Below are 27,745 nucleotides of genomic sequence, written 5' to 3'. Positions count from 1 at the left end.
TCATTAGTCCTTCATTACGCCAGGTGACACGGTGTCTTTGTCTTTCGGTGAGTGGACCACATTCCAGCTCACAGCTTCGGAAGAGAGTTGAGTGGACATGTGAGTGATAGGAGAAAGGGCCCAGAGAGGGAATAGTAATGGGAAGAGGAAGGAACAAGGTCTGCCAGTCAGTATTGATCAGAGCCTGTGTGTTCATGCCTGTCCTACATTGTTAAAGTTTGGCAACAAGGGTGGAAATCACACCTCTTTTGGATGTTGCAGGGCAGTTTGTGTCATAATGGACTGAATGGAAACATACAAAGGATAAAGCTGAGAGTATTTGTGAATCATTTCATACTTGCTAGAATTTAGACATGTTTTTGAAGTAAGGTATTTAATTCAGGCTCACATCTCTGCTGTCTGGCCATCTGCACATTAAATATGGTTTCATTGGTCATTTTGGCTTGTGAAAGAGTGTTGAAAGCACTGATTTTATTTCCCAATTTCCTCCAGATTTGGGCTCATCCCTGCTGCTACAAGTTGATTCTGTTGGCCTGGAGAGAGTGTGGATAGGGCTCATTAGTTTCAGTTTTTACCAATGGTCATAAAAATATTGAGTTTTTCCATTCCCATGCATTTGCAAAAACTTTTCTTTGCTGTCTTTTTCCACCTGACTTATATGATAGAAGTGTTCCCCAACCAAAATGTAGGAGTCACTCACTATGTTACACTATACTCTTGATCCTTGTCTATACTGCAATTAATTTAAAACACAATTTTAGGATTCCACAATTTGCATAATTTCCTGACTCACTCTTTAGCAGAGGAAGCATGCCAGTTGAGGAATGCTTGCAGGCATGGCTTACTCATGCTTGAGTAAATCAATTTACAATTTGAATCTAATTATTGTGTTTACATGACGTTTGAAAATGAACTTAGTGGCGACTGGTGAGTTGCTTACATTTTTATCCTTGTTGGTTTCCCATGCATTTAGGGCTCTCCAAGGCGAGGTGGGGTGCTGAGCAGAGAACCTCATCAACCTAAAGGACATGTTGTCCATCTGTTGGAGCATAAGGCCAAACTGGAGCTACCACTTTTCTAAATTGAAAGGAGGTCTCTGCAGTGGCAGGTAAGAATTTTCCTCTACACCACCTTACACACATCTTCCTCTTAATGTCTCTATAAAACGAAGTAAAGCATGTAAGCGTACAGCCATTACTCACACACTAAGGTGATATGTGAATTATACATAACAGCAGGTTCTAGAATCAACAGTGTCAAACGAGATGGACTGCTATGTCCAGAAAAGTCATGGACAAATGGTTCAAAAATGCAGAAAAATGGACAAAGTCTTCAGAGAGGAACAAGTGTGAAGTGAAGTGCAGTGAATAAGTCCATGAACCTCCAGCCTTCCTCCAGTCACAGCACTTGCTACTGTTGCCAAGTCCTGCCTCCTAGATCCTAGATATGCCCCATAACCCATGTGAAGTCAGACCTCTGGAGTCCACATTACTGAGGAAGACAAGGTTAGCAAAGATGTAACCAGAGCTGACCTGTTAAGCTCTGTGGGAGATGCAGTGAACCAGAGCTGCTCCACTGCGTGGCCATTCAGCTGATTAAGCCCGTGTCTCTGGAGAACTGAGCTCAGAACAAAGGTGAAGGAATAAAGGCAGACATCCCCTGTTCAGCTTGCTCCTAATTATGAGGACGACTCAGTAGGAGACAGACTATGTAATGTTCAGACAGACAGTTTGTTGCACGCTTCGTTTGATTCAAAATTGGGATTCAGACCTGATATCATTCTTAGATTATTTGACAGGTCTTTTAATTCCCCGACTAAGACTACTAAATAAATCTAAATAATTAAGATTTTCCAGCTAGAATAATTAAGTGTTAACATCAGTCATGTTTGGAACTCCTGGTTGTAATTGGCGTAAAATTCTGAAATGTCTTAATTACCCCATTAAGTTAAACTCTTCAATTATGCATAAGACTTTGGTTCAAATATGGCTGGAAAAAGGGAATAAAAATAAATAAAATCTCACTTGTCTGGTGAATAAGTATTTTATTTACTCGAGTATTTAATATGCAAATTTTCTGTGAGTAGGTGTATTCAGTTATTACATTTTTAATTTTAAACTTTTTGCTCCTTATCAACAAAAGCCCTTCTTCTCACTCATACACCATGCACACCTTGGAGCTATAATTAAATGATAATAGTTTACAATTCTGCATCTGAATATGATATAACCATTGCCCAGAGGAGGTTAGCTTCTGTCATTCATTATTGTCTAGCACAGCCAGATACTCTGGCCCCCTGTGTACCTGTAATGGCTCACACAGATAAACACTTTTTGAGAATGACTTCGCAAAAAATGTAAAGCATGACAGAAATAGCACCCAAGACGATTCTCTGGAGATAAAGCTGTATTTCAGTATCATAACTCAGAGCTCAGAGCACTACAACAAAATGAGGCTTATTTGTGTATGAGCGCCCCAACAAACATTGTGTGAATCCACAAAGTGTTAGATTCCTTGTCCATGCAGCAGCTCTAGGCAGTAAATCTTGATGACATCACAGATTAGAAAGCTGGCTCTCTAAGGCTGTGCGCATAAATCTTCTTAGAAAATGAAAGGAGAGGAAAATTTCCACAAATACTGCAAAAACCAACAAAACAACAAATGCAAAACCCCTTTCTGGCAAATCAGCTTAGAGTGCAAACTCATCCATTCAGGTCTTCTAACCATGTGAACCTGTGAAAATCTCTTAGCTGACACAGTGAGTGCAGTTGACCTCACACTTTGGAAAAACAAAACACTTAACAAAGTGAACAATATTTACTGGATTCAGCTCAGAATTATTAGTAAATATTATTTACTTGGTGGAAGGGAAACTGCTTTTTTGGGATTTTATTTCATGGATGTTTTCAGTTTAGCAAAGGTTTCTGGTTGTGGTTTATGCAACAACAAGAACCTACACATTTCTGCAACTAGTCATAGCAAGACCACACAAGGAGCCATGTGTGGACAGAAAGGAGTTGATGGAAAAGAACATTCAACATTTAACACAGATTAAAATGTGTACGTTGAGCAACCAATATACATAACTTCTCTTTGTAGGGTCGCATGCGGCTTGCAAAGACGTAGTTTCTTTATTTGAACCTTACACTCGCTAGCCACATGATTCCAGAAAAGCCTCCTGGCTGCCTGCAAGGATCCAGTTATTTTTGTCTTGCAGCAAATATCAGTGCTCTGCATTGTGATGACTTATTATAGTTTGGTTAGTTACCTGAGTGTTGAGACTGGAGACGTTGATGACCGAGACAGAGTTCCCGCAACTCGCCCACACTGAGTCATCCAGCACCAGCAGCGTCCGCACCGCATCTGAACCCACACTAACACATCTGCAGGACTCAGGGTCCCACAGATCACCTATAAATACAAAAAGGAATGAATAAATGTAATAACAAAGGCAATAAAGTTCAATTTCTCACACTGCCACAGGAATTTATCTGGATTTTTATTTACCGAGCTCCTTCTCTCATTAAAACACAACCACATGAGAAATTAGTAAGGATAGGTTGAATTAAAAGACAATATGAACTGTGGACTATATCAACATAAGACATTCTTGCCACCCACACACCACACCATATCAGTTAGCTGAGTATTTTAATCAATTTCGCAACTTCTTCACTACTGCTTCACTGTCTCCCTCTCTCTCATTCCACTGCCTTTCTTTCCTTTGAGTTTTAATCATGGGGTACACATTGCAACCACAGCAGAAGCACACAATAAAGTGAATTACATAAGCCTTTCCTTTTCTGTGTGTTAATGAAGCAAAATTAGAGAAGGGAGCGCACCCAGCCATTTAATTAACATTTTGAGTTGTTTATTTCAGCCTTTCATAGTGGAATAGCTTTTACAATGCCCTCTGCCTTCCACAGGTTAATTGCTTGGCATGTTATAAAGGTCATTTTTCCACCTTTTCAAAATTCACTCTTGTAAATGTCCCTCCGGCCCCTTACACTAAGCAAAGCCTTTTCCCAGCCCGCCTTACGCAGAGGAACTCCGGCTTGTCACACCAAACTTCTTTGCACTGTCAGAAACAGTGTGTCAGGTATTGTCATAAAGCGTTTGATACTGTATGTCTCAACTGAGGTTTTGGCATTTTCTGGCTCATGCAGACATGTTTTTAAGTAGAAGAACACTCGTCGAGGGTATAAATCTGAAACGGTTCTGCCAAATCCACAAATATTCCAAGGCTCCCTTTAGAGCTTTTATCCTGTCCCTTTTCTTGTATACAAAGCATGAATAGTAATATTTAATCGGCATGCAGCAGCTTGGTGCAATTAATCATCCTTTCTTCTTGGGAGGAGAGAGAAACACAGGAGGAAGGAGAGCACGTTGACATGCTGTGGCCAGGTAAGAAGCATCAGTGATTGAGCTATTGTATCCCTGCTGGATGTGAAGACTGTGAACCCCTGCTGAGATGGTATTAAGCCCCCCCCCCCAACCTTGTGCAACGCCTGACTAAACATGGCATGCCATCTACCCCATGTTGAAGTGTTATGTTCATACTCACAGATTGAGTGAAAACCTGCAGGGGTGGGGAAATACTGGGAATTTGGTAAATTCTACTTTTTTCAAGAGGTGTGGTTTTGAATGTCCTGAAACAATACACCTTTTCAAAGTGCTATTATCAGGAGACACAAGGACTATGGGCGGAGCGATGGAATAGAAAATCTGACTCAAAGACAAGGACACCCACAAATGTATGCTGTTTGCACATGAAGATGAGACTGAATTTATTAGAATTCCTTCAATAATGAACCAGCCCCAACACTGAATTTCAGTGACTCACAAACTCCTTTTTCTTCAAATTAAAAGAAATTTTTCAAATTTGTTTTCCTGACAAACTAGGGGTGGGGGGGCGGGGTGCGCTTCTTAATCTGCACTGCGATTGAACACAAAACTGTTGTTGACGGGAGGGGAATTTGCGGAAATTTGCGCTGCGATCTGTCGGTCTGACGGGTGTTTATGATCACAGTATAATTATTTATATGCCGTCATCGAAAGAGCCAAATTGTTGTTGGTGACGTCTTCCACAGGGGTGCGGAATTTATCTCACAAATCTGTCCCAGCTGTTTGCATTGCATTTGCACCTGGTTCGCTGTGACCGAGATTCAATTACAATGCAAGTTGGGACAAGACCGTATGAGGTCTCACGAATCAGATTGCACTCCAATCACGACACATTTACACCTGGCACCAAATGCATTTTTCCATTCGTATTAGATACAGATCCAATTTAATGTAACATGTATAGCTTGTATTTGGTAAGCTGAAAAAGCTGCATTTTCAGTTGCCCACAACAATAACACAAGGTTAACTAATGCTTTATGAGAGGACTCAAATCCAACTAAAAATTAAAATAAATGAAAGATATATTTTAAATCAAATTCAATGCGTAACTGGTGCTGGTTTGACTCAGTATTTCTTCTTATGTCTCGTCATTTGATGGAGAAAGCAGGCCCCATTACACAAATAGATGTAAAATGTCACTTCCGCAAAAGTTGCCACTGCAATATACATTACACTACACCCACCATTCCACAAAAATATAACCAACCTTGGAAGGACCTTACTATTATTATTTCTTCCATACACCATCATGTTCCCATTCCGCAGGCCAGCAAACAGGAAGCGAGACGAATGCTTCAGGCACAGGACAGGGCAACCCTCTGGGTTACGGAGGGTCAACAGGCATTGCGCTGCAGTGTCCACACTGCCGTAGACCAGAATGCTGGAGGAGCAAAAGCAGCACAAGCCAACATGATAAATGAGTGTCATCTGAAATGACAGAGCACCTCGTTCTCATGCAGTTTGATTTAACAGTGCACTTTGGAGCAAAGAGCTGTGTGTGTGCAACCACTCCTTCATTCTCATGTTTGAAATGCCATCTGAACTTTGCTGCATCTTATTGCCTTTTTCAGAATGACAAATGCACAGTTGTTTGTTCTCTCTGATGCAAAAGAAAATGTTAAGTAGCACTGGATTTGACAGTCTTGTGTGTGCTAAAATGCTGAAATTGTATTTTACTGAACCGTGTGCCTATTGTCTTTTTCTCGGGACAGACACTGAAATTTCAGGGGAATGAATTACTGTAACAAAGTGCAAACATCTTAGCCTGTTGAAGTTGTTTGAAAGATAAATAGTAAACAGTAAGAGAAACCAACAGTAAAGTAATAATATCGTTGCTAAATTGTGAATATTTGCTGGGAATGGAAAGTATTAATTCGGTGCAACTGTGACAGCACACTGAGATTAAAACAATCCTCTCTTGCTCAAAGGAAAATTTGATTTGAAAAGGAAATTCTGAGCTGCATTAGCAGTATTAATACTGTGTGGGCGCAAACTCAGATTTCTTGGTTTGACGACATTTTGTCAAGCTAATCTATTCTATGAGAAATACCATACCATGACCATAATAAAAGACAATACAAGCAACGTTATATTAAAAAGCAGGATTTACAGTTTGCTGACGATGTGCTTGTTTTGTTGAATTTAAAGTGGACATTTCAGGTTTTTGCTATTTTCTTTTATTCTTTTATAGTGTTATATAACTGCTGAACATTGTCACGCAAAATATGGTCATGCCTATAGATACATCACACCCACGTTGTAGGTTCTAACACACAGGATGATACAAGATTAATTTTTACACGTTGAAGCACTGCAAAGGTTTCAATAGAGTCGTGAATGAAAAAGCAAACAATGAAATCTACATGAAATTTCCCCTTTTAAATATTAAATGTTAACTTATCCCTGTTTGTTGCAATTTCATAATGTGTCCTCATTTTATATTCACATACATACATTTTTCCATCAATAATAGTTGAGTATTGAGTATTGTAGTATTAGTTATCAGCATCTCACCTCCCATTATCTAATCCAAGACAGATGATGTTGCCGAGCCCTGAGGGACTCTTGTGAACTGCAACCTCCACTTCCTCAGCTGGAGAAGGTTCTGGCACATATACCAGACAACGGACAGCAGAGCCTACCTGCAGGCATTTTACAGCCCGTGGCGTGGGCCTGTTAAGTGAAAATATCTCTATTTGCCCTTGAGAGCTGTCACTTCCACCAGCCACCTGTAGAGAAAAAAAATAACGAAGAAAAAGGTCGAGACCCCATGTTAAGTTGAGTCAGTGGATTGGAATCATCATGCCACAGGTACTGTGCTGTGGGAAAAGAAAATGTTTCCAATAGCAAAGGTGAGATTGTGTTGTTCTACAGTTTTTATTCTGTTAGGTTGGTTTCAACCATTTTTCCTTTCTCCAGACATTCCCTCAACTTTGCTGCACTGCAATATTGTATGGCTGCATTGCAACCAGATGATGACGCAGGTCTGAGCACATTATACGCTCGGTAATAAAGCACCAACATACACAGGTGAGGCAAAGGTGAGATGTGAAGATCTAAAAAAAAATGGATCTCCTTTTTATCCAAAGGGGATCTGTAAACTGATAACAACATTCTTCAGCCCTAATAAGCACATACACAGGCAGTATAAACATGTACAAACTCTGACACACTGACATGATTTGAAGACACCCAAGTTATCCTTTAGATGTCAGACACTGTTCCCAGTATCACTGAACACAAATAGGACAGATAAACAAACCAATCGTAGAAGAAACTTTCACAGAGAACTTTTCTCCATGTAATAAGCCTGGATAACTGATTATAAGATTGAAGACACCTGTGATACTAATTAAAGGAAAAAATCACTACAATCCAATTAGTTATTATCACCAAGGGGTATTAATAAATCTACCCAGGCCATTTTCATTTATTTCATTATTCAAAATACACCAAAAGTTAAGTGTTAAATTAAGTTTGTGTTAAATATAGAATGGTAGTTGGCAATTACTCAACACAGTTTCAATTTATTTCAGAGAAAATTGTGTTGTCGTTGTTTTAGCCACTTCTATACATTTACATGTCTGTCCCTCTGCAACAAGCCTGTCAACGTCAATAGTGGATATAGGGGGGCAGCAGGACCCCTTGACCCATTCCGTGGTGCAGTTTCAATTAGGGTGGCATTGCTCCCATTCACCAACAATTAAGTTGTCACAGTGGTTTTTCAGTGTGATTTCATTCATTACTCCTGTGTGAGGCCTGGGTGGATGTCCGGCTGAAACACAATGTCTTTCTTGGAACAGAACCATGGCTGCTTGGTAGACACGGAAGATTTATGCCCTGAATGTACAACAGCATGTGAATGTGACATGAGCTAAATATAGGCCTTAGCTCTTCTTCTCCTCGCTTGCCCTTATTTGCATGCAATCATTTGTTTGATTTGTATCAGCGCGCAGAATCTGGACAGGAGTGATCCTGTGGGCTCTAGAGAATGTGCCAGAACGAATAATGGTCCATTGCACAGGGCATAGAGAAGATAGGGAAGACTTATCTTACAGCAGGGAGCCCAAAAAGATACAGATTCAAGTGAGTCTGTGTAACCACAGCCAGAGGCAAGGCCTCCTCACCCACAATCCTCAAGCATTTACACATTCACATGTCCATCTGTACCCCCCAACCACCACCAAACTCACTTACACACCACTATCACCGCCACCACTGTCACCGACCACATTCTCCTCCTTTTTCAATTCAATTCCCAAGATACCTTGTGGAATTACTGTGCCCTGACAAAGTCATCACTACTTATTTAGAGGAATAGATATCTGGAGTCGTGCCCTGGACAGATTCCTCTACTCTGCCAAGGAGAAGCATAAACTTCCCAAACAGTGAATACTCTGCCAGCTTTAATTACATTCGTCTGGGTGAAGTGAGGAAGTGTGGAAGAATGACCATGATAGTGGCCTCTGCCCAATTGTATTTGGCCACACAGTTGAGCCAAAATATAGGTCATCAGATTTTAAATGTAATCGCAAATGAGCACATTTTAGGTTCCCCATCATGAACACTTGTCCTAAATGCTCAGTACTTGGATAAGTGTGTGGGATGAAAACAAAATAAAGGCAGAGTTAATGCTGGCTTTGTCTAAAAGTGAGAAGTAAAATGTTGGAGAAAGTGGGACAAGGAAGATGAAGCCAAACAGGGAAACACCAGGGTATCAGGCTGAGTCGAAACAATGTCATTAAATTGATCAAAGCATACAGAAATCCCCATAACTCATCTTTATTTAACATGATTAGTGTCATCCCTTATTTGACAAGCCTGCCACTGTGCTGAAGCCAGCTGGGGGTGAGAATGCTTAACCACTAATTATTCTTGCTGCATTTGCAGGCCTTTAAGATTATTGTCAGTGTGTAGGTTGATAAATGAACAGTATGGAAGCAAGTCAGATGTGCTTGATGTAACTACTTGTGCAAATCAAAATTTCAACACAAAATCATTGTCATCAAAGCATCTGACCTTTTGTTTATTAAGCCTATTTCATTGTAATTTATTTATTTTAAATTAAATTGCACTTTGAAGCGTGAGACTGATGACTGATGTCATTTATGTATACAGATTTCCAGGTTCTTTCTTTCATTCAGCAATCAGCAATCAAGACCAAACAATTGCTTGCTAGCCATGTACTTTGCAGTTGTATGTGTGGATGAATTCAAACGTCTTTTGGCTTTTAATTATTGGAAAACAACAAAGAGAGAAATACGTCACCTTTAATAAAAACTTATCCTCATGATCATTACAGATACCTAATATACACTTTCTTTTATGAACATGTTATTGGCGTATTGTTCATAAAAGAAAGTGTAATGCAATTAAAGCATTTAACAAAATCTCTCATTTATATTGTGCATTCTCTTTCATGACCACTGTAAGATACACCATAATAATGGCTTGTGAACAAAGTTCCTTTATTCCTTACACTGGTGTGGAAAGATAAGGCAATTCAGTGGTCTGTAATAGTTTGTGCTCTAAAGGAACGTGAAGGTCAGCACTGCTGTGGCTCCTACTAACACAGAAATCACTGTGTCCTAAAGCTTCACGGTATCTCTTTTCTCCATCTGAGTGAGCAACCAGTCCTCTTTAGAATACCATCGCTAAAACAATTAACTATGAGACACAGCTGTACTATGTGTCTCGGAGGGCCTTTACTTGATTTAGCCACTTTTAGGTCAAAGAGGATTACCTGATAAATTGCCAAGCTTCTCCAAAAAAGAGCAGATTTAGGAACTGAAAGTTAAAGATTAATGGTGGATTCTCTCCACCTTTTTCCACTCGATCTGGCCCTCTTTCTAGATCCAGCCTAATTCCCACAAGTCTGGGGATTGTGATGTGATAGCAGCACAATTTTCCCCGTTCATCATAAATCTCATACTCACTGATACCCACACCTTTATTCTGAACTAATTCACCATCTCCTGGAAATATTTTACCAAGAAAAATGGTTTCATTCTCAGCCCAGAGGTGTATTTTTTATGAATAAGCACAGAATTTACAAAACACATTTAAATGGTCATTTAATAATGTCATGGGGCCAAATATCGGGAACTGTATTATCCCTTTCACCTAAGAAGTCAGGTTTGCTTGTCTGTTTGTGTGTGCGTACATAACTCACCCAAAGGTAGCCTTGAGGTAGGGAGGTACTTGCTGCGGAGAAACCCAACAGAGCGCAGTGAACAGGACTGTGCAGGGCAGCTTCAAGCTAGAAAAGACAAAATAAACAGTGATTTAATCGTACTACTGTAATTGAAGAGCGTGTGTGTTTGTCGTCATTATATAGTTACAATTGTAATTTACTGGTGTCTTATACTTTGTTTAATTTTTAACATAAATAAATAGTAATATTTATAATTAATACATTGACATTGACATTGATTGTGCAGACATTGATCTAGACCGCATCATTGGAGCTGCCAGAGGCCACACGTCAATATTCATGTTTCCTATGGATTCAAGGGTTTTCATGCATTGGCTAATTTCATACAGTAACAAGATAAGCAACCACAATCTGCATACCCTACAGAAAACGAAGCAGATCAAGTCATTGGAGTCGCACTAGGCCACTGGTAGATAGTTTCCCCACATTGGAACCGCCTGAGGCCACATGTAGGTACTCCTGCTTTCCCACTAAAGCCCTTCCATGCATGGTGTCTACTGTAGTCATATAGTTCCATTTCATTTGTGTATCATAAATTAACAGTCTTCTGAAGACCCATCATCAGTGTAATAAGATAAACACATACCATCGTATTTACATGAAGCTGCTACTTAATGTGTGTCTCATTTCAAATCACTTTTCAGCTAACCACTGTGAAGACGATCGCCAGACAAGGAGGCTAACGAGGTCATCTCTGCCTAAGGCCACAATAAATTATTCATGCTCTCCTATTAAACTATGACTATATCCCAGCATAATTCATTTCACATTTGTAATATTATATTAAACTAAGGAGTTGTATGTGTTGTTTCAAAGTTGCTCCCTGAACAGGGAACGTTTACACAGTGAATCAAAAGGCCTGAAGGGCGCTTTGCTCTAGTATTTACAATCGCTCAGCACTGCAAACTCACTGCTCACACCTGAGAGCTTATTTATGTCAATATCAGAATTTAACTTTTCACAGAATATTCATAATACCCTGAGACTCAATTTAACTGATTTTGCTGTAAGCTCATAACATATTCCAGTTTTGAAAGACAGGTTTCAGCAGAATATATCTAAAATACCTGTAGCTATTTTATATATTAAATGCTAAAAAGGAGATGAGGTAAACAAGTAAATAACCCTAGGAGGCTAAAAAGACTATAAAATCTGCAGCTTAAGATCTCTCTGTTGCTTCTACAAGCTCAAGATCAGAAGATAAAAAAAAAGACAAATATTTCTGTTTTTTTGTTTTGACCTTTATGCTTGATTGTATTTCCTGAATCAGAACTGTGCTATCCATGCATGCCATGTTTCCAATAATAAATGCAGCACAATGAATAATACCTTAAACATGTTGTGCACAAGAGGGCAGAGACAGTCGTTCCATTCCCTGCTTTGATTTCCAAATGCATAAAGATTGATTGAATTTGTGACCACATACAGACAATTTCTGCACTACATTAATTTGGGAGCTATGAAATGCGCAGAGAATCCACTTCAAAGTCACAAGGGATAAATACTGTATAAGACATCCACCTTTAGAAATGAAATTAGCCACACCTGGGGAATACACAAGGGTGTAGAAAATTTAAATCCTGAGCTGAGGCAGTTGTCTGATTTATTAACAATAAAAAGGACATCTTACTAAAGGAGAAAGATATCAGTAATTCACATAGTATATGTGTTTGCCTGAAACAGACAAATAGAAATTTAATTTATTCTATAGAAGCTGGGGTTGGGAAGTCGTTTATTGAGTAAAGGCCCTTTTCCACTGCCACTGGGGGGCTTGTCTGTGGCTGAAAATGTATCAAGCCCCCTGCAATGCAAGCTGCTTCTCTGAGCAGCAGTCCGTTTTTAGAACATGATTATAACTTGGTGTATGAATGAGCCATGTGACAGAAGGAACAGCTAATTGTGTGGTAGTGGGCTGCACGGGGGAGGAGGGGGGAGGGGGGCGGGGTGGGGGATTTGGGGCGGTTGTGTGAGGGGTCGGCAATGACTGCTGCACGTCTTTAACTGTCGTCCTCCAAGACGGTAAACATCCATCACTGGTAATTTATAGCCTCCCCTGGCCAAGACCCCCCTCCCCCCTTTTTTCAGTCTCTCTCTTTTGTACCGTGTGAAAACACAAAACAAGAAAAAGAGACTGGCCAGCTTTCCCATCTGCCCAACAAGGCTATTTCTCCACTAGTCTGTGTCTGTCTCCTTCTATTCAAACTCATTGAGCAGATTAAGTGGCAGCCATAATAACTGCTCATATGAAAACCCAGGGAGAAAGTGGATAGCAGACAAGATGAACAGGATTCCAAGCATAGGGTTCTGGTGGTTCCATTGATCTCAAATGCTTGTGAATGGATCAGTCAATAGAGGCCACATACACACAAGTCCGGACTCTTTTGAAAACGCTGTTAATGTGTCAACGCAATCCGTCTACAGTAGCGTCTTCAGGGTGGGAGGGCGCCTTTGTTGCTGAATGGCTTCATTAAACCCAGCAACACATTTTGTTTCCCTCATAGAGGCGTGATTATCTGCCCAATGGGAAAATGCGATATTGACAAAACAAACTTCCCAGTGGGATTGTAATATGGGAGGTTCCCACAGTGCAAACACATGCAGGTTGGGTGAACTGGAAACTCTACATTTCCCAAATGTGTGTGTGTGTGTGTGTGTGTGTGTGTGTGTGTGTGTGTGTGTGTGTGTGTGTGTGTGTGTTTGTGTGTTTGTCTGCTACCTAGCAGGAAACAAAAGTGTAATTTGGCTTTTTGTGTAAGCATATTCATTAATTCATATTCAAAACCTTTGATTTCCCCATCCACACTGAAAGGCTGTCTTCACATTTATCCATTCTGTTAGTCTAGCAGTCATAGAAGGATAGAAAAAGATGCATTTTCAAATGTATCCCCGACAGTGTGGACAGGCCCTTAGACTATGAAGTATTGGCTGGAGCAGACCGCTTTATATGTTCACACTCTCCAGAGTAAGTCTAGATTGGATGATCTATCCACTCTTTCAGAACAATAGCATTACAACTTAATCAGGTATTCAGACCAACATTTGCACTGGGATCGTTTCAGATAAAGAGCTGATGTGTAAATGAAGAGGCCTTAATGAGATATTCACCATTTGAAAAATGTGACGCCTACTCTTGCAAAATGATTGCTGGAAATCTCATTATGGAACACTGTAGTGGTAATTAGCTATCTGCTAACAAAACACACCATTTTATTGAACATTTTAAACAGCACTACGATGAATACAGAGACTATTTAGATGCACACAACCATGCAGCCATGTGCATAAGACTGAATGTTGTTTCAGTCGGAAATAAAACACTGCAAATTCCACACGCCACAATTTTATTTCTATGTGAATGGTTCATAGGGCCTAAAGTACAAAAGGACACCCAGGTGAGGATACATTGTCTCCCCATTATCGTGCAGACAGTGACTATGATCAATACAGTAAACCACTTGTCCTCGTATTGAACTTCTTTTAACAGCCAATAGAAAAAGCCTGCGTGACCATAACAACAAAGCCTGTGAGATCATTTCCACCTGTGAATGTGCAAATTATATCGACAGGCACAAAAGAAATGTGGGTCCTCTGCAATGACCATATCACTAGTGATCCCAATGCTAATAAGGTATCAGTGAGGCACCATTTAAAAATCAATGGGATACAAGGTTGCTCTAAGTCTATTGACAGTCTCATTTATAGTGGCATGTGTGTGTGTGTGTGTGTGTGTGTGTGTGTGTGTGTGTGTGTGTGTGTGTGTGTGTGTGTGTGTGTGTGTGTAGCTGAGTGCTGGGACAATTCCCAGGTGGGAGGTAGGTCTGAGAGGAAGGTGAGTCAGGAAGATGGTGTGGGAAGTTTGATGGAGGACTTTAGGGATTGTGGGGAGATAAATGGGGGAATGGCGTGTGCTAATTAAAGTGAGATTTGTTGCTGTGATGAGAGGGCGGCCTCCCAGCTGCTGGTTACCAATGACCCAGTGGTCGACAGAGAGGCCACTCGACTCATTACCCAAAGGGGGCGCCAGTCCATATGCTGGTTCCAGGTGGCAATGGTTTAGGAAGCAATAGATTAAAACGGTATATAAATAGACTTCTTTCTGCAGGATACTAAGGGCGGATCTATCATAATTGTCTGCTACTCTGGAGTTTTCAATTTATTATTTGCTTTTATTGATAGAAGATTAATATAGCTATTATGGCAGATAATAATACATTAATATGCTTGTCCCTAGGACACACAATTTTACTTTTGGGACCAAGATAAAAAAAAAGTTTAAGAACCCCTGAGTAGTACGACAAGGGTATACTTTTATTGATTCATTCCCTCAGCTTGGACTATCAGAGTTGTACCCCCCTAGTAAAGATGACTTCCCAAAATCCAATTAATGTTGTTTCACCTCCCAGGGCTTCTCAGGTGCAGTGTTTTTCCTTACTGCCACATCTCTAAGCTCTGTGAAATCTGCACTCTACTGGGTGGGAATTTGTCACACATCAGATTTGTGACAGTTGCTGCATGTTTCCACAAGACTCCTTGTATCACATTCACCTAGGGGCCCATAATGTTATCAGTGACAGTGCATGCAGCAGCACTGCACTGTGCGACTCCCCCGTGCTTAGGCAATGAATTCTCAATATTAGAAAAAAATGCTCTCTAGCCACTTGTGAAAAACCACATGAAATGAAATTCCTGAACATGCATTTCTGGGCAGTCTAAAATAAAATAAAATAATTATATATTGCTACAACTACTGCATAACAAGCATCATCTCAATAACAGGCACAAAGGAGATGGGTACTGTGTATTACATTCGGGGAGAGAAACCATGCCTTTTTAAAGGCCACAGTTTTCTTCCCCCAATTCCACATACCAACCATCCTTTACACGGGCAAACAGGCACTAATAGAAAACTTCCACTGTTTATTAACTGGTAATTGACTGGTGCTGGCACTGCCTCCCCACTGCAACTCCACTGCCCGAGGCAACCGGCAGAATGACCACAGAGTGAATCGCCAGTCAACCTGAAATTACTCACAACCACAGCGCTGCAAAACCCAATGCACACTAAACAAGCTACTAACATGAGATATGTTGTGAAATGTTTATCCAGGTTATCATTAAATTAAATTACGGGCACAAGATTGAACAGGACTCTGTATAATCCTTAATATCAGATGGAAGGGAACAAAAACAAACAGGGCTCTGGTACCACCTCGGGCTGAACCGTGTGACCATCATGTTTGGCCCTGCTTTGACTAGGTGAGGTTGTTGCTATGGGTTAATCGGGAGGATGTAACTTGAATGAGCCACATCTCCACAGGAGCATAAGAAATATCAAATCATGCTCAAATAATTAAGGTGTGCAGAGGGTACTAGATAAATTCTGTGTGCTGAGACGAACTCTGTTAACATGAAAGGAGAATAATAGAGAACACCTAAACATAAAATATATGCAACATATAATGGCGTACTTTAATCTGACTCAGCTCTGTGTCTCTGCTTAATTGGCTACACCTGTTGTTTATAAACAATTGGCAGCCTCAAAGGACATGAGCTTTAGCTGTCACTTCTTCATTCATTCAGGAACAGAAACCATTCAGACATTTTCCAGGCATTCAGGCTTCATTGTTTCAGGCACTTCTTTAGTATTTAAAATCTGTTCAAGGTTAATTAAGGTTTTTCAGATAGCACAAGTTAAAAAAACACTTTTGTTTCAGCCATTCCCTATTGAAATACATCTAAATTTCTTTCAGGCCCTTCCAACTTCTACATATACTTTCAAGTACAAAAACCATTTAAACATCTTTCAGACCTACACACTTCATTCTTTCAGGCACTTATTTAGCATTCCGCAACACCTTTCAGCAATTGCAATCGCAGGGCATATACTTTAGGAATACGTTTCCAGTTTTATTTGATTTGAGATTGATAGACATTTCTCTTCATCAAAGTCATGAGAGCATTCTGCTATTAAATTTTTTGTTGAGTAATCGGTATCTATTTCATTGTTTTTGCTGCGTAGAGTGACCTCTCAAACAGCTATTGGCACACCCTGTACATACATGCAGTGCTTAGGGTATCTGGCTAAATATGCCATTATGCACACATACTGTATATGTGTCAACCATAAGGACAGAGGTGCGGTGTTTTCTCATTATCTGTTTTCCGATACAGCATAATCAATCTAATACCAAAGGACAGAATGATCAAAGTTAAAACATGCTGCTCATGTTATGATTTCATCAGCTAGATGTCACATGGTGATTTAAATTCCACCAGCATCTACAAGCAGAGATCAAAGGCCCAACCACCTGCTGTGCTTGCAGGGCTGCATTACGCTCAGAATATTCAAAGTCATTCCAAGACAATAAGATTAAACCATCTGCACAAGAGGACTAAGCAGACAGCTTGATTTTTAACTCTTTATTTACTTGTAGTGTCGTGCAGTAAATGCAGTTATTAAAACTGTGATGTCTCCATAATTCAATAAGCACTTTCTGTACAGTAACACTTCTGTGTCTCCGCTGGCTATGTCATACATTATTTCGGCAATAAGTGGAATTAAGTTGGAACATGCTCAGAGCCACAGCTTGACATTGTCAGGACATCACAAACCCATATTCATGAGTCAACTGAAATGTTCTTCCTTGTGTCCTTCAATGCTCCTAGCTGAATGACTGCAATACCCAACTAATGTGATGCAAATTCACTTTGTTGCTGTGCCCTCCACACACACACACACACACACACACACACACACACACACACACACACACACACACACACACACACACACACACACACACACACACACACACACACACACACACACACACACACACACACACACACACACACACACACACACACACGATTCCTGCAGCCAGGGCAATTCCAAGTCGCCTAGATGAAAGCTGTGTTGCCCGTGCAGTGATTGGTTCAGAAGCGGACTACAGGCCAAAACTTCTCTGTGTATTAAACCACTTCCTCATCTTCCCTTCTCTTTGCCAGAGACCCACCCAGATAAGCTGTTGTGTATCTTTACCATGTCAAAGCCAACCTAGTACGCTATTTGTCAGTATGCGGTCTTGTGCCGATGAAAAAATGGGCACAAGGATGGTCAGGGCTCTCTATAATCCTTAAAATCAGATGGAAGGGAACAAAGAACAAACAGGGTTCTGGTGCCAACTCAGGCTGAGCCATGTGATGGTTACAGTATATACTATTTGCCAAAGAAATGCATCACATCAAGCGGTACCTCCAGAATTTGAATCTGCCCCCTGTAATAGTTGGCTCATGATTCTATGGTGGCCTGCTTGGCATAACATGAGACAAATAAAATGATCTGTTTAACAAATCTGGTGTCTAGTTTTGCTCAAACCCAGTTTCATCCACCACACTCTGAATCTATTGCTCCAACCCTCTAATTTCACACTGCAATACAAATGCTTTATTTAAATCTTCTTTTAGACAGAACTGAAACATCAAACAAAGTCAAACCTATTAAAAGAGACAACATGATGCAATTAAAGTCAGTATAAAACACACTCTAAATCACAAAACAGCTAAACAAAAGGTTCGCATTTGCAACTAATCAAAATGCCCCCAGATGTTAAAGACAACCTGTCCTTAAACCTCTACACAACAATAAATTAAGTAGCATTCAGGTTCAAACTGGCAGTTGTCCATGTCTTGGCAGAAAGTAGCTGGAAGAAAGACTAATTAGTGGAGTGGAGAATAGAGCGTAGAACCTATCAGTGCAACAGACAGGAAGGGCTTGGCACAATAGGAAATCAAAGAGGTTTAGAAGAGTGGGAGAGTCTTTCCCTTTCCTTTTGAAGTAGTTTTAGTCTATCATACTTTCAACAGTGATCTATAATGAAAAAGGAGGAATGTGACCAAATTAGCACATTTAGCAGATCTTCCTTCGGGGTAAATAATTTGTTCCTTCGTGCGGCCTTGACATTTACAGAGTGAGCAGAAAGCCAGGCAAGGAAGACTCTCTAAGACATTGTTACAGTGTCTATGAGTCCCTGTAATTAGGATGTTAACTGACACTGTAACGGATCGGGCCCTTCGCAGGTGACCCAGCCAACAAGAGGTGGGTGCGGCTGTTCCGTGTACTTGTACCTCACACTGCCCTCTATTGGCAAAGTGAGTGACGACGGACAACGTCATACATTGTACGGAGGCTGTGGCAGATGAAACTGCAGCCTCACTTTAGACAATTCCAACAAAAAGCAAGGACATTTCCTAATTTGATCACTCTTAAATTTCTTGCAGACATATTTTGATTACATAAAATGTACAGTCATCACAGGAATGTGCAAGAGAAGACGTGTTTTTGTGCTTGTCAGTTGGCTGCTTTTTACTATTGGCTAAATTGATGTTGTGAAGGAGCTACACAGATGTGGAAGGTAATGCTTTGGTACTTCACTCAAAGGGAAACAATGAACAAAATTAAAGTTTTGATTTTGGTTCACTCTCTGTCCCTTACCGTCTCATGGCCACCCACTCACAGCCAATCTGATTTTCTTTGACCAGTCAAGATGCTGGCTACAAAACTGACACATAAACCCCAATAGTGTAGACGTTGTCATCCTGAGTCCAAATCTTTATCTATGAGCATTTCCTTTCTGTTACTGTCTAGTGCTTTTTGTCATTTTGAGATTTAATGTACCATGAACCTATGCTGATTATCTTAAACTATCTGCTATAAAACTATGTCATTCAATACATCCAGAGGTGTACAATACAAACTTATTACTAACCAAAGTCAGTCACTTTACAATGCCGTAGCATTTTCTCTAAGGTGTCTGAGTCAAGAACTACCCACTGACTGACTTTACCACTACTCTTTGCCTGTTAAGTACAATTTAGCCATTACTTGAGTTCATTCAATACACTTGACTGCTGTCCAGTGCTAGCAGAGTAGAAATCCCTATCGGCACAGATGAAAGCCTCACCACTACACTGCTGTTACATCAGCCAAGAGGTTTGAAACTGTCATAACTCCTTCAGAGTTGTGCAAATGGCAAAGTTTGACTCCTGCCCTGACCCTGTTTGCAAGGTCTTCTTTGATCGGGAGTGTTAAGCAGTCAGAGCTTGTGTGCTGTCACTGGCTCCTGTAGTTGTGACAGTGACAAGTTTGGTGGAGTTGGGTATTGTAACAGCGCCCAGCCACACTGACAGCCAGGAAGGCCAGGTCGTAGGAGCTCTGGTGACAGGTCTGCCGTGATCCAGCTCCACACAGAGAAATCAGACTGACACTTACTCCTAGACTCTCAAAAATCCACATGCCAAACACATTTCTGCTTGGAACTGTTCTCCTGGCCCAAATTTACAAAGTTTTGCAGCCAAAGTGTGTTTCCTGCACTGCCAGTTCATCAAAAGTTGTTGTTGTTTTTTCATAATTGTAGTGCATAACATTGAAGTGTGACATTATCTATGCATGAATTATTACCTTTTGGTAGGTTGATAGGTTGAAACTGTGACTGGTTTTGCTTAATCATGTACCGAAAAGCTAATGCTTGACATTTGATGAACATCTAGTGCAAAACAAATGCATCGTTTCAAACTCAAAATGCAAACTAACATCATGTAGTAATTATCCTCAATCAATGTAAACGCTTATCCTTCTCCCACACCTTACAAAGTAAAAAACACTTTTGTCGCATTGCCTCCACATTGAAGGGGACATTTTATATAGATTTTCAAGTTATTATCTTTCGTTATTGTCTTTTTGAAAACCTTTCAGTGCTTTAACATGAAAATTGATCCACTTCAGCTAATGCAATTCTGTTCCTGTTTTTCAAGTTATCTCACAATAAAGACAGCTCCTTCATCTTCATAATTGCATGCCTGCATTGAGTCCACACATAGAACTTGATGCATAACAACACATTTCTGATGAGCCAGACATGGGGTAAAATAAAAGTGGTCCTGAAGACGACCAGGTCAGAGAGATTGATGCACACAAAATACACTCTTGCACATCCCACTGTTAGCGTTTTCCAGTTTTCCAGAGTAGAAAAAGAGCTGCAACGCATGATGGGATCTGTGGATGTGCCACAAGTGTGCCATCTTTTCCTGAGAGGTGGCTGATGTCTTACTCTGAAAGGTAGCAAACGACCTTCAAGAAAAACAGATGCAGAATCATTGAATGAAGTGTCAACTTGATGACTTCACTAAAATAAAAGATAAACAGGCTGGTTGGGGGGAGAGGAAATAAATCATCACACTGATGTCACATCGGGGAAAGGCCGCCTTTTCACACTGTCCTTCTACTCTTTAATCCATATTTCACAACAGAACATCTCATCTGTGGTGTGCAACACACATACAGCCTTCACAGGGCACCTTTCTTCATCTTGTCTGTGAAGGCTTTGAGTCATTACGTTTGTAAATCCGTCATTCACCAGACACTGCTATAAATATAGTCAAGAGCACACTGCATTTGCTGCTGCCGGAGATGCCACTCATGAAGCTCATTTTCTGAGGGTGCAGTCACTTTCATGTGGCTTGCAGAATGCAGTGTGACTCTCTCTTCACCCCATCAGTAGAGGAGATGGATGACACGAGGAGCAAGGGGAACATGTCCAACATAGTCTTAAAAGTAGCTAGTCCAGTAAACAAATGCATACCATTGTAACTTGGTGTGGCTTGATTACATCTAACAACAAAGACAGAAATTACCAACAACAAGTTTGTTGGTTTTCAAAATTGCAACAGTCCTGTTATGTTATTGATATGTTATGTATCTGCATGTATCGCAAATTATAAGGATCTTACGTATCTAAGTAAACTCCTGGAGTGTATCAAGGGTAAGACTTGAGTGTGCTTTGCCATTTTTGGGGCTGGGACACAGAACCTAATCCTCTCAGGAAAAGAGAAAAGGAAGCTAACCTTGATGCAGCCCAAACCCCCTTTCCAGTTTGTCATTCCACACTTCAAAGCATACATGATGAAATCCCCCAAGGTATTATAAGAGCTCTGGCACAGCAGCCATCTTCAAGAGTCTAGTTTAGTTTTCATGGTGTTGGAGCTTTAGGAGCCTTTTGGAATCGTTGCGGAAAAGGTCCTTTCAGGAAGAAGGAGAGATGAATATTGGTGAATCATTGAGTGGCTCTAGAATTCCTGTCCTATCACTGTGGCATACTGCATATACAGTATGCATGTTTAGCTGTTCCTTCAGAACGTTTAAGATCAAGACAGAAACATGGCATTGATCTTTTTCAAAGATTTGCTGAATGTGCACTTCCACTGAACTACTGTGCACAAGGAGATATACAGTACATACCCTGGAGAGCGAAAATAAGGGAAGCAATTTAAGCCATCACTTTGTGACACTGAATGCCAATGCTGTGGAGCTTGCTGAGCTTTTAGATTATTGGGTATCATAAATACACCCATTAATCTGGCCTCCAGGCTTCAAAGTAGCAGAGTTAGTTGACGAGAAATGAAAGAAACCATTTGTATTGTCTGGACAAACGTTTGCTTTACGCCACCCACTAGGTACGGCAACCAGGAAGTAAGCATACTGTAGGTATGTAGTTATGCAGTATAGTGTGTGCAAACTGACCATAAAAAGGGATTAAAGAACGTTAACCCTGAAGCAGTTTTTTAGATTGATTTTTATATGCTACACACATTAGACACATCAAATTGGGACGAGGAGTAAAATAAACTGAAGACAATAAACTGAAGCTTTTTCTCGCAGAAGAAAAACACGCAGTATCAAGTGTACATATGAAGGCCATACAGCAGCCAGGTGAGTACAGCTATCACACATGATTGAACGCTTTTGTTGATCATTGGCGGACGCTGGAACTGTCACAAAAAAAAGGCAACAAGCATAGAACAAGGTGCAGCTGTGGTGCCACGGTGAAACTGTGGAGGTAAATATCCTCATGATAGACACTGCCCTGCCAAAGGCAAGGAGTGCAAGGCCTGTGGTAAACAAAATCACAAGACAGTGCCATTCTAAACCAATGCACTCTGACAGAGACAATGGTAAACAACATAGCAAACGTCAGAAAGTGCACCAGGTAACTAGCACTGCACTCAGTGAAAACACTAGGCTCAGCTCATCTTACGTATGTGATTCTAGTTACTAATGACACTTCGAAGTTGCTACAGACATCTTTCACAGAAAGGTGAAGCCACGCCTACAGCTCAAAGTATTCTCCAAGTATTCTCCAAGTATTCTCCAAGTATTCTCCAAAAATCAAACCATTGATGGAAACATCACATTTCTTTCTCATGTGGGAGATAAGAGGGAACAGTTGATGTTGTCCAGCCAAGTTGAGCTCCAGATACTCACTGTGACCAAATGTGTTAGCTCCCATGCCAAGAAAAGACCACTATTATTATATTTTGTGGAATAATGTCATTTTAGCTGGATTCATGTGTTTCTGGGGACGGTTGGTTTGCATACAAAATACTAGACCATGTTAATTTTGGCACTGTGATGCATAGCCACAAAGTCATCTTAAGAACAAAGCTTCAATAATAGCAGTTTCTTCATGTAATAAGAGAGAGAGAGAGAGAGAGAGAGAGAGAGAGAGAGAGAGAGAGAGAGACAGGCTGAAAGAGAAGAAGTGAGGAGTCAGTCTGCCCCCACTGTTCTCACACAACAGACTTGTGATAAGGTTTATCTCTGGTTCCTAACAAGTTCGCCCAGTGTCCCTCTCCAGTTCCCACTGAATGGAAGAGGGAGCACAGACCAGCCCACAGCAATGGCAGGTTGCGCTCCCTAAGGTGACCCGAGCATGTTGTTCATGCTACCCTGCTTTAGAACTTCATTTTCCGAAGGAAATGGCTCTGGCCCCTTTGGCTACATCTCTGTTAATCTGGGATTTCTTTTTCTTTTTTAACTTTTCTTTATCCTTTCTTCTAACTGTAATTCAGACTGCCAAGAGAAGCTGCCAGAACTAGAGAAAGACATACTGTGGAGCTTTGGCACAGAGAGGCATGTGTGTCCCAGAGGCATAGGCTAAGGCTACGATGGAGACATGGAGAAGGAGAGGGGGGCTGTTGCTGAGTTAAGCCCCTAATCACAGTCTGCTCTGCATGAAGGACTTTAAAGTCGCTCCATTTAATGCTACCTTCTCTTTAGTCAAAAAGGGGACCGAAATACTGCTGCCTATCCCTTCAGCTTTCTGATACTGAGGCCTCCATTCCTACATCGTGCTATATGCTGAGTCTTTTGATCCGAGAGAAAAGCACAGTTACTCAAGCATGCACACCAGCATACATGAACACAGAACGCAGAAATGTATACATGAGCATCCAGCATTTTCACATACAATAAACCGAGTATAAACAATTGGTTCCTGCTTCAGAAGTATCAGCAGCATATCTGGCCATTACACTCCTTTACATTGACGGTTGTCAATGTAATTGTAAAACAATTACTGACATGTGACAGAAACCTCTCATCCTTGTGAAAAATAACCAATTTCATTGTAAATCACATTCACTGAGGCGGTCAGGTGCTTCATCTGTTTGTGGAGAACGTGAGCAGATCCAAAGTCCCACCGGCTAAAAATGTATTAATCAACTTGGCTCAGTTTCCAGCCAGGTGCAGAACACTCTCAAACGTAGGTGAGCTCTTTTGGGAAATCTCCCCTAACATGTCGAAGCTTCACCTTCCACACTTTCAGCTGCTGTTACACCTCACCTTCCCTTCTAGTCAACACGACTAGCAGACTATATGTTTGAGTATAATCTAATGTTGGAACATTGATTTATGCTTGGGTGTCCCACAGCCATTAAGGTAATTGCATGATCACTTTATAACATCCTCCCGTGTTGGCCATGGTAATTTGGCTCCCCCCAACCACCCACCGTGCTCAGTAAGACCCGTAACTGCATTATATATAACGATAGAAACTGTAGTTGGAAATATCATCTTTCTGCCACTGCAAATTGATTTCATACCATTTCCGCTGAATCTGAAAACCCTTTTAGTCCTTCTCTCACCTGTGCTGACCATTTGATCTATTGGAAGCTTCTAGGTCTTAACAGCTTCTATTGATCGAAAATTCTTCAGCTAACATCTGGAGGGGATGATTCTTGTGTCACCTTGTAATTCTGATGGTCCTGATATTTTTGAATGAGATCATAGAGGAAACAATGTGTTTTAGCTGTTAGGGCAGGGAAAGTGCACTTTGATTGCACTCACTGTGAAATGGCCGTGTTAAGTGGCAGTGAGATCTCTTTCGAAAAAATCTATATTAAAGTAAAGATTCTGCCGCTAAAATTGCTTTCGCAGATTTGGCTAGTTGAATGTGAAGGTTTCTCCTACTACAAACAAGACCAGAATGGATAACAGGTTTGTTATTTTGCAGTTTTCCTCAGTCGCTTTGGTACATTTCTCGAAGCAAAAATATTTACTTTTGATTAAACTCAGGATTCTGAGCAAGTAAAGGGCTTTTGTATGTGGTGCTGTTTGTACTTACTGTTTCGAAAATACCAATGAACATGTCAGCGCCATCAGAATGACAAGTCCTGTGTCATTGTTTACAAACAAGATAGTCAAAATGCTAAGACATTTTGTCAATATAACTGCATTTTCTCATGTAAACTATGGCTAAGATGTTGATGACAGTAATTGAAAATGCAGAAGGCTGCACTTTTTCTGTATGGCATATATAGATTTGCATGTAATGGCTTATGCAATGAACTAATGCCTAGATGTGAGAGTATTCAACAGAGAACCAGTGTAATACATTTTGACCAACATGACAGAAGCAACTGATAATGTAGGAAACAGCAATTGCACATGATCATTTGCATGAATTTGAAAAAGCTTTTACAATTTATTCAAAAGATTGAGAAATTGCTTGTATGATGTGCAAAGCAACTAAAAAAATTGTAATCATGAGCTGTGCATTAGTTGGCGGAAAGCTGTATCTGATTCAGAAACTGATGCTGTGATGCTGAGTATGGGAATGACTCAGGCTTAGAGCCTCAGAAACAGTATGTGCACTAAGTGTGTTCTCTTTAAATGTGATTTTCAGCCTGCATTTCAACTTACCTTTCTATCAGTTGACTTAGTGGCAAAGACAGGCATATGACAGGCAAGCAGTGGACACCAAAATGGGGCCATAGTCTTCCCATCATCCTCTCCACATAACCAGCCTGGTGTATTCTCTTCTCCTGAAATCAAGAAAAAAGGATGTTTTTTTTACTTCTCACACAGGCTTTACCAAGCTATGTAGTAGCTGACAGCATGCAGCTTACCTTGTGGATATGCCAAAACCGCACAAATAATCAGTAGACATTTTGCTACCTCAGGTATGAAATATGAATACATGATATTAGTGTGTGAGTATTATAATCAGCCAGAGGCTTATTCCCCATTTTGGGAGACTAAGCCAGCAACTGCCAACACAAGGCCTCAGGACTGATTAAACCTACGCTTAATCAACATGAGGAGGCAGTTTCCGCTGGGAAAATGCAACTACTGGATTTGAGTTATAATAATGGATTGCTTGTATGCACCATGTCAGCACGCAGTACTGCAACAGGTGCACTTCCAACATGGCACTTGGTGCATCTGCCATTCTGCATCTGCATTCCCATTATGTAATTTTCTTTCATCAATTTCAATTTTCAAAAACTAAATTATGCATGAAATTTAACAGCTTGCTAAAAATTAGCTCCCTGGGAAATTATCACACATTACACAAAAATAATCCCCACTTTTCCCTGTAGTTTTGCTCCCAATGCATCATGATAGATGCATAACTCATTTTCTTTAAAAGTGCATTCAATGGTTCATTTTACTGGGAGTACTGTCTGTGCATCCTCAGCCATTAGGCCGAATACCTACTGAAACAATAAACAAACAGAGAGACAGTGCCAGAGATTCTAAAATGGGTTACATTTAACCGTCACAAAAATGCACCATTTTAATGGCCAAACTTCACAGGTTGGTCACAAGACTGAAAACATAATGTCAGTATTTCTCCGATGTCTGATACAGTTTTTGCAATTGAAATCCAGAAACCAATGCAAAAATAAACATTTCACTCGTTTTATCTGTCTTTAAATGCAAACTAGTGACATTTCCAGAGCAAAAATCATTGTCTATAACAACTGAACCATGAAGAAATATGAATAAAGTAGGCAAAGCAGCGAAGCAAGACAGTGTCCAAGGACAGAAGTAGACAACACTGGATACGTGTTGTGCAAATCTTGATACGGTGTCTTTCAATGTCTTTCCTCTTCTATTTGTGAAGGTTAACAGGAGCGGTGTGAAGCTAAGATACTAAAAAAATTAAAATGTGATTTTCTATTCACAGCTAGCTACAAATGTATAATCTAATGCAGCTCAATTAAAATGCAATTAATCCTTCTTTTCTTATAGAATTCTGTTTATGTCGTTACTGTATCGGGGAAGTGCTCATTCTTCTTCATGGCAACTTCTGAGTTAGGGACCAAAAAAATGTAATATAAAACAACAGATGTATAGGATTTCAGATATTTTGGTCCAATGCCACTTAAAGAGAAGAGAATATAAGCTATGAGACACAGCTTCAGCATTAAGTATGATCTCTAAAAACAAGTAAAATCTGTCAACATTTCTTGCAGAGGAAAAACAAATCTGCCATGACCAGGGTTACTGAAGGGTGGCTAATTATGAAGTGGTAAATCATTCATTTATTTATACAGCCATCTCAAGCTGTAGAGGGTTCTTTATTAATATATTTTTAGGGGGATGGCCTCTGGGCCGTCTATCCCTAAGCAAGTCTTTGTCAGGATGCACAGAGGTGTAGGGTCATTTATTATAAGACTGTAATTGAGGGAAGATTGCCAGTAACAGCTCAGGTGGGGCAGGAGGTCCAGCGATTTCCTTTACCCCTGAGTAATCAACAACTTTTCACAGTTAATTATTGGATTAGCATACATAATGTGCACACATGCTGACTTCTTGTTAATGAATCAGTCAGTGAAACAATGAAGACGGATGGATAGACATACAGACAGATCGATCGATGTACTTTGAATTACTGGCATGTATGTAGATTCTTGACATAGCACATGGTGCAGCTATTGAAACGAGCATAGATGGAGGCTGCAGGTTAACATATGCTGTACCTGAAACATTTGGCCAATAACTTT

At 40.4% G+C, this 27,745-nt stretch overlaps 1 protein-coding gene across 3 annotated transcripts in view; it reads right to left on the bottom strand.

The window, feature by feature from the left end:
* The window catches only part of arhgef10la (Rho guanine nucleotide exchange factor (GEF) 10-like a), an 89,005-nt gene that overhangs the window by 9,109 nt on the left and 52,151 nt on the right, over positions 1-27,745 (bottom strand). For all 3 annotated transcript variants that reach the window (XM_076147198.1, XM_076147199.1, XM_076147200.1), the window contains 5 exons: positions 25,656-25,777; positions 10,577-10,663; positions 6,919-7,133; positions 5,628-5,785; positions 3,269-3,411 (listed from right to left, as the gene is read on the bottom strand). In XM_076147198.1, coding sequence (XP_076003313.1) covers positions 3,269-3,411; positions 5,628-5,785; positions 6,919-7,133; positions 10,577-10,663; positions 25,656-25,777 — 725 coding nt within the window. The remainder of the gene's footprint in view (positions 1-3,268; positions 3,412-5,627; positions 5,786-6,918; positions 7,134-10,576; positions 10,664-25,655; positions 25,778-27,745) is intronic.

This window comes from Genypterus blacodes, unplaced genomic scaffold, assembly GCF_046128005.1.
Source record: "Genypterus blacodes isolate CSIRO-AG114 ecotype Tasmania unplaced genomic scaffold, CSIRO-AGI_Gbla_v1 ptg000037l_1, whole genome shotgun sequence".
Taxonomy (NCBI): Eukaryota; Metazoa; Chordata; class Actinopteri; order Ophidiiformes; family Ophidiidae; genus Genypterus; species Genypterus blacodes.
Note: the sequence above shows the minus strand (reverse complement) of the source record. Positions and strands in the feature narration are given on the sequence as shown.